The sequence below is a fragment of the Phyllopteryx taeniolatus genome, chromosome 9 (assembly GCF_024500385.1).
Source record: "Phyllopteryx taeniolatus isolate TA_2022b chromosome 9, UOR_Ptae_1.2, whole genome shotgun sequence".
In the NCBI taxonomy this organism is placed as follows: Eukaryota; Metazoa; Chordata; class Actinopteri; order Syngnathiformes; family Syngnathidae; genus Phyllopteryx; species Phyllopteryx taeniolatus.
In genome coordinates, this window is record NC_084510.1 from 24,894,538 (window position 1) to 24,909,095 (window position 14,558).

Below are 14,558 nucleotides of genomic sequence, written 5' to 3' on the forward strand. Positions count from 1 at the left end.
ACAATTAAACAAAATCTCAAGGATACATTTATTTTTGGAAGATCCCAGGAAATAGGCAAAATGACCTTATATTGGCCACTACCAACCAAAATAGCAGACTTTGTGTTTTCCCAGGCATGGCTTCTTAAGAGTTCTGTCTACTCATGAAAGCCATGCATACCCAATTTCATGTCACTTGTGAAACTGGCTGCAGGGGCTAGATTTGAAAGAAAGAAAGAAAGAAAAAAAAGAATCCAGTGGGCGCTACAGAGCCAATTTTGGTGGTTATTCTTACTAATAAATTCAATCTTAACATTATTCATGAAATGGAGCTTTCGCACAAAATACACCACAGTATTCCGTGGCATTAAAAAAATAACCTGAGTGGCTGATACTACTCTGCAGTAAAGGTCATGACCAAAATGTGAATTGTGTATTGAGATAAATGACATGATTGTAATTCCCCAGGTGGTGGTGGGGGCTACGTGCCGATATTCTTCATAATACACATTATTGCAGTTGTATTTCACATGTACTGTGTATCAAGTCATATGCTGACTGTTTTTTTTGGCCCTATACCGCCTCTGCTGTTGATAAATGCTCCGATATGTTCTGCTTGACCTTGATGTGTATTTGTGTATATATATATATATATATATATATATACTGTACAGTATACCGTCTTTTCTTTTCATTAGCAGGCTGCTCACTCGAAACAATGTGCTGGCTGAGATAATATGAAGAACCTTTAAGCCAGTAAACTGTTAGGAATTAAGTATCATCATATTTGTGTTTTTTTTTTTTTTTCCACTCCTGGTCAATCCTGGTGGTACAGCTCTATTCCTAATTCCATCACAGAAGAGTATGTCTGGCTTTTTCTTTGGCTTTTTTAGTGATCCCACCACAGGAAGGTGCCAGTAATGACCAATGGAAAAACATGCGATGATACCGTGCAACCGGAATTCAAACAAAATTGTCGTTACAGAAGGGTATTGCCCAGAAAAATACTTCACTCGTCTTTTTAGCTTTTTCAGAATGTCATCAGCCTGTTGCAACATGGACACAAAGAGACTGGAAGAGTCCAAAAAGGGCATGATGTCGATGTGGACATCCTTGGAAATGTACGGATCGATTGATTGCTGTAAATGATAAATATATATTGTGTATTTCATTTTTAACCATAACAATCTTTGAAAGGAGCAAATATACATCCAGTACTTTACAACAAGAACAACAATAAAAAGATCAGTCTGCAACTCCGGGATTTAGCTTAGCAATTGGTCATTTAACTATAGTAAAATGTAAAGAACAATGATCCTGTCTCAACTTACTAACAAATATACTTAATGTGAAATTTGGGCTTGGTTATTTGAAGCTAATATTCTGTTGTATAAATGGCAAAAAGAGGCTACACAGGTAAATTTCTATTATTATTTGTGGAATTTTTTTTCTTTCTTTCTGCTTGTCTACATACGTCGCTGGCATAGATAGATGAACACAGATACGTTACTTGTAGTAAATACATAATCCGACGAAGGAAGTGAAATTTGACTATTTCCTGCAGCGTAGTGATTGGGAATCACTGGTCTATATGATGTCTGAGTCCATGTTTTTGTACTTACTGAGGGCATCTGGCCGGAGACCAGCTGGCCGTCTTGCGCCAGCATGTTGGACATCATGAGGGTGGGCAGCTCCGGGTACGAATAAGGGTTGATGAGGCCGTTGTGTGACAGTGAATGGCAGAGGTAGCCCGTGGAGTCGTGCTCCATCAGGTGTAGGAGAGGAGGCTCCGGGTGGTTGGGCGGAGTGATGGGGGGGATCTCGTAGTCTTCATCCCCGGCTCCGTTGCCGCTGGCCGTTCCCCCGCCACCGCCGCTGCCGCCGCCTCCGCCGCCACCTCCTGCTCCTCCGCCGTTACTGCCGCTACCGCCACCAGTCTGAGCTGTGTAGTTCTGAGGACGACACACAAACGTTACAGTAGTGGAAGCATTTGTGGTTTGGTTCCATTTGTATCTGCAGATGGATACAGGTGAGCTCGAGCCTATTCACCCTGGACTGGTTGCCAGCCAATCACAGGGCAAATATAGACAACCATTCGCACTCACATTTACCCGCATGGACAATTGAGAGTCTTCAGTGAATCGAACATACACGATTTTGGAATGTGAGAAGTCGGAGTACCAGGAAGGCCGGAGCCGAGATTCGAACCCCGAATCCAAATCTGAACTGTGAGGAATATTTGCTAACCACTAGGCCAAAATGGAAACACTATACAGTGGAACCTCAATTCAACAGACCCCATTTCTACAGACTTCGGATTTAACAGACAGAACTCAAAATCACCAACCCCTTTCATGCAAGTTTGGATAAGCTTTTTTACATTTATTTACAATAATCTTGTATTGTACTGGGTGTTTTTAGACCATGAAAAAAAAAGTTCAAAACAGTAATTTTGTATCATAATCGTGTTTTTAGGCCTTAAAAGGGTGCTTCAATTTAACGGACAACTGGATTTAACGGACAACCCTACCGCCTATTAGTCCGTTAAATCGAGGTTCCACTGTACTTTTCAAGATCCACTTTGATACCCTGTTTTTAAATGTTTCTAGTTTTCATGACCAAAACAAGCCCTGTTTCATGTCTTCAGTTAATAAAAGTCTAAATGACCTCTCCAGCTACAACACCTTTGCATTCTATCCAAAATGGTCTACAGACTCCATAAAACCACACCAAAATTAATGAACTTTATTATAGCAAAATACCAGTACCGTGTTTGCAAAAATATTTGCTAAAAGTTGTTTTCTTGTTTTCCGAAAATGTTAAAAAAAATGACTTAGGTAACCATGCTATAAGGCTGACGATATTAAGTTTGAGGGACAAGAGCCGACATTCTCTCCTCTCACTCGAGATTACCAGCACAACACGCCACACTTAACGATATCTCCACTGACGGTTTGTGGAGCAGATCTATGAGAGGAGGAATGCTCAAATTAGGCCCAAATACTGGGATGTGCGTACCCTCGCATTGACCGATGTTCAAAATGTGAGAGACTCCACTCATGTATAAATTGGCAAGTGTATGGCTACTGCTCTTATAGCGTGTTGTACTCAAGATGGCCAACGCAACACAACACACACACGTAACGGCCGCCCCCAATGTTCACCATCGTTGTGAATTGCGATTGTAAATATCGAACAGGTTTTACATTTACAAATGTCTGCTTTGACTGTTTTACGAGCAAATCAGGGAGATACAATCACTTAAGAAATTCCGTACTACAAAATAGTCACGAAGGATAATTTTCTGGAGACGTCTGCTCAGCAGGCGTTTGCCGACTTTGATTGGAAGAGAGAGAAAATGCTAAAATTCGTCCCGATAATCGGTAGTAAACGTGTACCCTGGTTACGACTGCTGGCCTCGATCGTTTTCATTGCAAATCGAGGAGGGGGGAAAAAAATCACTCCTAACACACCCCAGGATAGTCACGAAGGGTAATCTTTTACAAACATACAGAGGGATGAATGGGCCTTTGCTGACTTTGATCTGAAACTGGGAAAATGCTCAGATTTGGTGAGATTATCGGTATTCATGCAATTTGTTCTTTCAATTTCAATTCTTTCAGCACACTTGCGTGACCCTGTACACCGTCCCCTGAGGTATTTTGAAGACTGTTGCTCCTCTCAAAAACCTTCACTCACGCTTTCAATTCATATTTTGTTTCATGCCATTTGTCGCCAAAAAAAACAAAGCCCCCCCAAAATAAATAAATAAACGTATTTGAACACTAAAACGGCGAGTCCAATCAGATCGCAGCTCCACAAAGAGACCCGGAGAGAGAAAAAAATAGCCAGGGGAGTCAACAGGGAGCGAAAAAGCAATCTATGTGCTGAAACGACTCCCATTGTAATGACTGTGTCAAATTAATCATCACAAATAATATTCTGGTGTCAGCCATTCAAGGGTTTTTTAATAGAATTTTTATGATTCACGTCATGCGGCATACATCAAACAGCCCGTCCGGCAACATTTCTGAAATCAATTCAATATCATCTTTGTGTAGGCTGTCATGCTCGCCGACAGAGTGGTCATTTATCTAGGCGGCGGATAGTTTTAGGAGAACAAGAAGATGGGAGGGAGGAAGAGAGAGGGAGAGAGAGAAAGCAAGAGAGAGAGAGAGAGAAAGAGAGAGAGAGAATGTGGCAAATTGTTGTTTTTCTTCCTCAAGGTCAGCGCATTGTTCAAAGGGTTCAACTGTTCAACTATGTAATGCCCTGAAATGCAATCTAAAATTGAATTCAAATCTTATATAAATGACAAATACAACAAATAACAAAAAATAATAATATAATAACTAAAACAAATCAATCAATAAATGCAATCAAGGAACATTTAAAAACGGTAAAACAATTTTTTGTTCAATCTGAAATTACATTACATTACATGAATAATAAATATAAATAGTAATAACTAAAAGGACACCAACTAAAAATAACACATATAATCACGTTACAAATAGTATAAATACATAGTAAAATAAATGCAATCTAAAGAAAAATAATTGTGAAAAAATGGAAACAAGCTAATAATAAAAAATAAACTACTGTGGGTTTCGGGAGCATGTGCATTAGCTTAAACTATTATATTTGATCAACTATGAATATAATATATTAGAAAAATATAGAAATAACTAAAAATAATATATTTGATAAACAGAAATATAGAATAGATTACAAATTTAAAAAATATAAACACTAATCAAAAACTATATGTATAATAACGCTATATAAATATATCAAACAAAATAAATGAATAAGAAAATCTAAATATATAGACATGACTAAAAATAAAATATATCAAATAAAGTAATTACATAATACATGTTGAATAACATTATATTATAATATAATACATAATAAAAACCACAAATGATAAATTATCAAAAAAAGAAAAGAAAAGAAAAACATACAATCCTGTAGTAAAATAAAATAAAAACAATTAAAATAAATTGGACTACCCAGGAGTGCGTAAATTCTCTACAATTAAAATATAATAATTGCAAATAATGCATACATCCAATAAAATATATAGAAATAACTAAAAATAATATACATGAAATAAAAAAAATCGACATGTATAATAAAATTGTTATAATATAATATGTATTCATAATGCAATAAGTAATATAAAATAAATGATACAAAAATACCTAAATAATTGTAAACTCCTCAGTGTTTCAAGAGAGCTTGACCACCCAATGATAAAACATTGGGTGGTCAATGTAGCTGGTAGAACACCGCATCATTTTATACACTTGAGAGAGCATGTTGTTGCTTTCAGCAGAATTGAAAGCCATTTGACATACTTTGAACCGGGCTTTTAATTTGACATTTTTATCCTCTTACATTAATTGAGAGTTGAGCAACATGGTGACCACCTCCGGTCTCGAGAACGGTTAACGTTAGTTTTGGGGCTCTGTCCTTTGAAGACAGATGTTTTTTGTGTGTTTGTTTTTTTGTGTGTGTAAACCTTTGGGGATTACTTGTGTTATTGTTTGGTCTAATGGATGAGAAAAGCAACATTTCCTGAGATTCATTTTCCCTCATAATTGTTGGAAGGAAATAGGATTGTTCGCCGTAAACATCCAAGGCATTGTGTGTGTCCCTCACCATTGTGCTCCAAACGGGTGCCATCTTTGAGTTATCATGGAGCGTGTTCATCAGCCTTTTTGTTCGCCATTTATCTCAGTGTGTATCCACAAAACCTGCGATCGTTTCCTGCTTTGGATGAGGACGACCGCAAAGTCTCGTCCGTTACCCTTGATGATAAAATGTGAATATGCCAAGGACATCCCCAGTTGGATTGTGGCTGGATAAATCATTCATATGTCTCCATTTTGCATGCATGTTTTTGTTGTTGTTGTTATGCATTCAAACGTGCACTCTAGTTAATGCATATACTGTACTGTATACAGTAAGAACTTTCTTTAAAGCTATACTCAAAACAAAGAAAAGGCATTTGGATGTTCCCTGGCTTTACCCTACAATAATGACTTTTATTTTGCCCAGTGCAATGAAATGAAATGAAATGAAGATAAAGGAAATTAGTCACTGATGGTGTAGTGGTGCACTCGCCTTACTTTGGTGCGGGCAGCGTGGGTTCAGTTCCCACTCAGTGACGGTGTGAATGTGAGTGCGAATGGTTGTCCGTGTCTATATGGGTCCCCCGACTGACTGGCGACCAGTTCAGGGTGAAGTCTGCCTTTTGCCCGAAGTCAGCTGGGATAGGCTCCAGCGTTCCCGCGACCCGAACCAGGATAAGCGGTGTTGAAAGTGGATGGATAAATGAAATTAAATGAAGTTAGATTGGTTTGAGAGGAATGATACCTCAGGTTGTTTATATAACTTTAACATGCTGGATATACAGTAATAGCAATGTATCCAATGTGCATAGCCTGTAAAAAATAATCATCATCTAAAATGGAAATATTATGTCGATTATGAATACAATAAATCCATCTAATATAAACAATTCTGAAAAAACATCATACATGAATAAAATAAATACAATAAGAAATTTTGAAAAAGTATAAAAATAAATCACAGAAAAACTTGCAATTCTATAGTGAAATAAAATAAAATAATTGTAAACAATATTGTGGACTATGTTTACTATCTCAAATCCATCCATTTTCTGAGCCGCTTCTCCTCACTTGGGTCGCGGGCGTGCTGGAGCCTATCCCAGCTGTCATCCGGCAGGAGGCGGGGTACACCCTCAACTGGTCGCCGGCCAATCACAGGGCACACATAAACGAACAAACATTCGCACTCACATTCACACCTTGGGGCAATTTAGAGTCTTCAATTAACCTACTATGCATGTTTTGGGGATGTGGGAGGAAACCGGAGGGCCCGGAGAAAACCCACGCAGGCACGGGGAGAACATGCAAACTCCACACAGGCGGGGCCGGGGATTGAACCCCGCCCCTCAGAACTGTGAGGCTGACGCTCTAACCGGTCGGACACCGTGCCGCCTATCTCAAATCAAAATTACAAAAATTGTTCATACAAAACATGAATCAAACGAAAGTATAGAAATGGTTAAAATAATATATACCATTTCAAAATCATAAAACATACATATAACATAGTAAATATAATAATAATGTAATAATAACATATATTATACAAATAAAAAATATATACAGTATATAAAACAATACAAAAACTCAAATCCTGTAATAAAATAAAACAAACATAACTCCCGTGTTGTTTGTTTGAGGAGAGATTAAGTTCATCCGCTTTGTATTATTTGCCATAAAATATTTTAAATAAATGTTAAAAAATACTGCAAGACAGCTAGTAGAAAACCTTCATAATTTTTCAGTTACGAAAAAACGTAAGAATAATTAAATTTGATTTTTGAACGTGATGAAAATATATTGCCCAGCATAAATTGAAAGGATCCCAAACTATTGCTTTTATACTGTGTATGTCGGCCATATTTGTGGAATGGGTCGCTATTCGGGACTTTGGTCCATGTTGTGTGTTTCTTGAGATGACTATGTTATCTATAGAACATCAACTAGGGAAAAAAATATGAGAAAACAAAAATTTAAATTGAAAATAATTTCATTAAAAGTCTTTAATGCCTTTTTTATGACAAAACTAGGATTGCAAATTGAATTACTATAACAAAGAGTGTGTTAAATGTTATCATGTACTGTGTTTCCCTGCATCGAAAATGAGAATAAACACATTTTAAACACCATTTGGGTCATTGTTTGACTAGGGAATGTCGAACTTTGCTTCCACAGTGGGAGCTGCAGTGGCTGCCTGTAACGTTTTAATTAAGCGCCGCATCTTTGGACCGTAACAGTTGCATTGCAGCGCACCTTCCGTCGGAGGGAAACAGATGAAGAGACAGTTGGCGTGGGGCAGAGTGAGGAAATATCATTGATTGGGGAGCGCTCCAGCTTGTGTATTTATTTTGGCACACATCTAATTCTCCCTCTGTAGCGTTGCCTGCCCAGTCAAGGCCTTCTGGAGATGATATTGACTGTGGCTAATGGCTCATTAACTTCACTTTTTTTTTCTTATTAGATTATTGTTTGGATGCCTGCACGTACCCACATCTAGGACATTACCCGATTATGTCGTATTATAATTCTATCATGTGATATTTACAACAATAATACATAAAGATCAAGTTGATAATAGATTTACATGTTAAAACAAGCAAAAAGTGATTAACTGTATCTGTCATGGACATAATATAGATGGCTGGCTGGCTAGATAGATGACAGAGCTAAATAGAGCTAGAGAATAGAGACACTGTAGATGAAGATAGATGCAGCTAGATAGAGATAGAGAGTTAAACCAACAGAGAGAGCTATAGATAGCGAGAGATAGAGCAAGGGATAACTAGAGAGAAACAGATAGAGATAGAGAAAGACAGAGAGAGAGAGAGCAATATATAGCACTAGAAAGAGATAGATAGATTGATAACTAGATATAGGGATACTGTAAAGATAAGAGAGCTAGAGATGTAGCGCTATCGAGAGGGATGATAGAGATATGGTGAGATTGTGAGAGGGAAGCATAGTGATAGAGAGAGGGGTGACAGCGGGAGAGATGTAGAGCGACAAAGAGATAGGAGATAGAGAAAGGGAAATAGAGAGAAATAGAGATCAAGAGATAGCGATAGATTTAGAGAGAGATAGCCAGAGAGAAATAGACAGAGTGAAAGGGGGAGTAGAGAGAGAGAGAGAGAGAGAGAGAGAAACAGAGACAGAGATAGACAGACAAAGTGAGAAAGAGACAGAGGGCGAGAGAGAGCAATAGAGGGATAGAGAGATTGATTTATTGAGATATAGAGACAGAGTGAGAGATGGAGAGAGACAGAAATTGAGATAGAGTGAGCGTGACAGCGATACAGAGATAGCAAGATAGAGAGACATTTTTGGAATAATTTTTGACGTCGAGTGAAACTAGAGTTTAGAACAAAATAAAAAAGGGTCTAGTAAATGCAGAGAAAGAGCAAAAAAAAAAAAAGTCTCATGACTCCCTGGAACATAAACACAACATACGTCAGGGGCGGCGTGGTGCAGAGGGTAAGTGTATGCCCTGCAACCGGAGGATGACTGCTTCGTAACCCCGCCTGAGTGCATGTCGTCGTGTCCCTGGGCAAGACATTTAAAACTGCGATTGGCTGGCAACCAGTTCAGGGTGTACCCCGCCCCCTGCCCGTTGATAGCTGGGTTAGGCTCCAGCACTCCCGTGGCCCTTGTGAGATAAGCTGCTCAGAAAATGGATGGATGGAAGATTACGTCTGGGCCAGTAACAGTTGCTTTCAACACAAATGGGTGTCTCGGGTGTTAAACTCCACACTGAGTTCACTTGCTAATTGGCTAACGTTCCATTTCATGTCACAATAACCGAGTCCATGGCTCGGCCGATTTCATTGTCGACGATTAACTTAACAATTTGCCATCGTAAATATTGCACAAGTTGAACAAACAACAAGGGTCCAGTTGCCTTGATTCAGCATCCCACACAAGCCAATCACATCCAATCACCGAGCCTTTGTTGACTTTGATCAGAACGGTGAATTGGCATCGACATCGGCCTGATTATCGGACCGTCTGTACTTAGTCGAAGTTTTTTTTTCCCCAACCACTTTTATTGACCAAGGTGAGGACACAAGCTTTTCAGGTTTGACGTATACCCACACAACAGTCTTTACTCTACGCTGTACATTTGACAAAATAAAGTACCTGTATTACCTCAGTTGGGAAAGATCTGCCTTAACACGAGTGTGCACTTTTGAGCCCATTGGAGGGCTTTGTAACACTGCTGAATTACACTTCAAACCCCACTCACGCTTCCATTACCTATCATGCAACGCTACCAGCTTCCAAAGAGGCAACGAGACAAAGCCGGGCACTCTTTATCTCATCTTTTTTTTCCGTTTATTTGCAAATGGTCTTGTTTATAGTGTTCCTAGAGCCCCACTTTACATGGAACACAGAGAGGCCCGTTCTACTACAGCATCCATCTCTGTACGCTGTCAAGTCGGGCTTAATTAAAGCCAGAGCTGATCTTATGCCATGCGATCATATCAGAGGCACCACAAAGGCTGTCCTGGCAGGAGTGCAGTAAAGGGTGACGAGCGCCAGGCGTCCGCTTACAGCTACACTATACCTTGGTTCTCCTGCTTCCCTTCTGGTGCCTGCTCCACACGATAATGTCGCTATCTCGCTAACGCGGAACACACTGCCTTGTGAAGACATATAGCGACTCTGTGGCTTGAGAGTTTTCAGAAGAGGGAGCATATAAAGGCAGTGATTAAATAGAACTATCCAAGTATGCAGACGCTCACATTCACCCTTTTGCTTGATAACTAAAGTAAGGAACACACAAACCAATTTTTAACATCTTAACCGATTTTTAAAACGCGAGAGATCCCAAAGATGACAAGGAAAAAAAAAACATTTGGTAAGTGTGTGCTTACTGACCATGTAGGGTGTGGTGTACTTGAGGTGAGCAACACACCACGCATAAGGGTATCTCCACTGATAATTAGGTATCTCCTCACCCGGACCAGATGTCTTTCGGTAGCAAACTCTTCTCCTTATCATTTTTATTGCGGTGAATGACTTGGAAGACACCTAATAGAAACAATTAACACAAGCAGTTGCTCCTCTGTTTCTGTCTGGCAACAGCAAGAGCTTCAGGTTCTGATTCACATCCTAATCACTTGTCTGTGACTCTGTGAACTCGGTGTTCACCACACACTTGTGGTCGATTTGTGATCGAAAGATATTGAGGGTTTAACATTCACGATTGTTACAAATAGATCTGGGAGGAAAAAATCCCCCTTAACACACCTCACACCACAGGATAATCTCTCAGGATAATCTTTCAGCAACACGCGATAATCTATTTTTTGCTGATTTTGATAGGACGGAAGGGAAAATGCTCAAATTCGGCCTGATTATCGTTGTGTTTGTACCCCGCTTAATTGGCTAGCATTCTATTTGGCATCGCAATCATGGAGTCTGGCTAAGCCCAACTTGGTATTAACCACACCAGTAAGGATTTGCAATTGTACCTATTAAACAAGTTTAACATTTCCAATTGTCATCTGTGATTGGTGAGGAAAAAATCACACTTAACACCCCACATCACAGGATAATCGCTCATGATAATCTTTTGGAGACATTTGACAATCGGGCCTTTGCTGACTTTTGATTAAAGTCAGCAGAGACCCGATTGTCAGACATGTATAACGTGCTCCCTGTGACTTCTAATTTCTCATTCCGCTGCCATTCGTTTCTGTCTTTTATGTCTCCTTTTCATCTTCTCGGCCTTGTATCCTGTTCCCACCGCTCGTCTCACTTGTCAGACAGGTTCACGGGGTCACGGCCATCTGATGGCGCGTCAGGGCCGATTAGCGTCAGCCGCGTTTGCGCCATGTCATATTTCATTATGCGTCCGACTCGTCCGGCGAGTCAGGAGGGGTCGGCGTGATTTGATTGGACGACAGAAATGATATAATTTGTGTTTAACCTCGGGCGGTATGTGGCTCTGAGTGGCGTACTAATGCATGTTGCGAAAAGATGAGGGCGGGCCATCTCTCGCTCCGCCGGTGACTAATTGAAAGTGGCACGCGGCCGAGCCGAAGCCAGGGCGATTGCCCAACATGTGGCCAGGTACGAGAAAGGCCTTACCAAAGAATAAACACAAGCTCCCATGCACTTCTGTTGCTGCTTTAGCTTCCCACCTTCTCTCTTTGAATAGCGTGTAGCATTCAGCAGGAACTAAAACATTTATATCCATTCATCCATTACATGCATACATACCGTACATAGATTACTATATTCTCAGGGTATAGGGACCACGCCCTAGTGCAAATAGCGAAAAAATTTCAGTAATTGACATCCCCCTTCAATGTTTTACAGTTGCCTATATAGACAGCTTAAAACATAAATATACCACAAACTAACATTCTAAAACAGTTCAATATTATTTCAAAGTCATCTTACATCATTACCCTTACAAATAAATGGCTTCCATCCCACACCACATGATAATCGCTCAGGGTAATCTCGGATAAGGGATCGGGTAACCAAGTCTTTACTAATTTTGATCGGATGGGAGGGAAAATGCTTAAATCCAGTTCGATGGGTGGTATGTGTTAACCCAGCTTAAGTGCCATTGCTGTGTTTCACGCCCCGATTACGGTGTCGCTGGCTTGGCCGCATCAGTGTTGACCACCCACAAGGATTTGTGACCGTAAATATTGAACAGGTTTACCATTTACGATTGTTGCTCCCGAGCGTTTTCCAAGCAGAACGTCGATGAAAAAACAGTCTTAACACAGCCCATACTACAGGATAAATGACTCCTGATCAGCCGGCCTTTGCTGAGTTTGAGCAGAAGGGGCGAGATATTTTTCAAATGCGGCCCGATCATAGGTATGGGTGTTGTTAACAGTGATGAAAACAAACCACGAGCCAGCGCTGTCGCGCAGCGTGACGGTCATGTTAAGGTTGCTGTGTGTTTAGCGGACAGGCACAGGAAGGAAGGGGTTGTTTCAAATGAGGAGCATAATCACAGTTACTACCTGACAGAGCACATTTACGATTACATTGGCGGACGTACAATTTTATTCCTCCTTTCCCCTTACTCCTCTTCCATTTCTTCAACTTATTGGCGGCTATCTGCTCTGCGCAGCAGGCGCTCAAACACACAATCCAAATCAAATAATAAAACTCACTCTCTTTTAAAGTGAGTTCAGTCATCTGCTTTTCTTCCTCCCACTGCCTAAGTGGCTATTAGCAAGCTCACAATGGCGGCTCTGTGTGTGCACGAAAAAATAAATTTTTTGTTGCGGGAAAAGGTAAACGGAGAATTAGAAAAAAGTTGAAAACAAATTGAAAAAGGGTGCTGCATGTGGACTGAGTGACTGGAACAATGCGGAGTCTAACAAAGGGAGCGCTGATGGTGCAGTCACGCAGACAAACCAGCATTATTCGCAGAATTGTTAGGATCCTGTCACCCACAAATAACTGTGCTTTAAACAAACGAAGGGGTGTTAAATCCTCTGCCTGTTCCTGTGAGCGTAATAGCCCTTGAAAGGCTTTTGTGCTCATTTCATACATATTTTGGATTTTTTTTTTCTTCTCCTCTTCGAGTGTACATTTAACTCCCAGTGTTGGCTGCTTTGTTGGTGTCACTGTGCTCTTAAGTCCCCCCCCCCTGAGGCTGAGAGTCCATGAGGCTGTGTATCAGAGGCTGGCACAGCTGGTGCCAGCAGGACGCTAACATCAGCGCCCTTGTGTTCTTGGTTGTCATTGTTTGCCGCGAGGCTGGCGGCGAGCGGAGGGGACGGCTCGCCGGCGGTGTCAATGAACTCTCCTCTTTGCGTGTTTTGGCAGGCATGCACACGAGCGATCCCCGTCCCCGAGGCCGATAAGATGCGTATCTTGATACAGTGAACCCTCCTTACTTCCTACTACAAAAGCTCAAGAATTCTCATCGTAAACAAACCGTCACTCGTCATTCGTAGCCTTCAAATTTGACTACCACTGTAGTTTAAACGTGTGACGTGTCAGTTGAAAAGAAGATGTTACATTTTCAAAGGTAAGCTGATTAAAAAAAACATGGTGGAAATTCAGTGATAGTTATGGGCAAATGTATTGACCTTTGTGTTGCTGGGATTAATGGCACAGATGGGCTCTTTTGACGGCGAAATGGATAGTGTTCTGACGTCTACTTGCAGGCTCGCCATTACGTTTTGCTAAATGACTCTCAGACAAGCCAACCACTTGCTACCTCGCAGTCTTGCAATCTTCTCTGTACAACTATTTGTGACATCCACTCCAGTAGCCTCCTCAACCACAGCTTCCGCTGGATTATGATTATTTGCTTAAAAACCTGAAGGTTTTTGGGAATATCTATAGCAGTACAACCACAGAGCTGTTTTCAAAATATTTAACATTTTGTTTTAAATCTAAGTCATTCATTTTTAAGGGTAATGTTGTAAGATGAGCTTGAAATGATACTTAAATGTTTTCGGATCATAGTTTGTGGTATATTTACAGTTTGAACTATCTATTTAGGGAATAAGGGTTCATTTATAGGGGTGCTTACTTACTTATTTATTTCCTTTTTTTTGCCACCACTATTGGTGGCAGGACTCCATTCGTAACATCTTACAAAATTCCCCTTGATTTGCTTTTTTTTTTTTTTTTTTTTCAGCGAACATTCTGCAGAACAGTTCCTATGTACGGTGGGTACGAATTGAGTCACGAATCAGCGCTTGTTCACTGTAAGATACTTTTGCACATTTCCAATGAAACAAGCAACAAATGCTGTTTTTTCTCTCCCCGTCCAACACAGTCCAACCACCGGAGACAAATTCCTTGTGTGTTTTTTGGCAAATAAAGATGATTGTGATTCTGATTTTCGATTCTTCACCCTTTATCTTTTCCTTTCCTGACTTATAAAATCAATTTAATGTGTCCCGGCTATCCTTTTCACAGTTTTCACCCTCAGACTTTTTGGGGAGAATTTCT

The 14,558-nt window shown here is 40.3% G+C and overlaps 1 protein-coding gene across 3 annotated transcripts in view; it reads right to left on the bottom strand.

Annotated features, from left to right (window-relative positions):
* Positions 1-14,558, bottom strand: part of tox2 (TOX high mobility group box family member 2) — a 103,565-nt gene that overhangs the window by 36,429 nt on the left and 52,578 nt on the right. For all 3 annotated transcript variants that reach the window (XM_061784931.1, XM_061784932.1, XM_061784933.1), the window contains exon 4: positions 1,602-1,931. In XM_061784931.1, the coding sequence (XP_061640915.1) occupies positions 1,602-1,931 (330 nt within the window). The remainder of the gene's footprint in view (positions 1-1,601; positions 1,932-14,558) is intronic.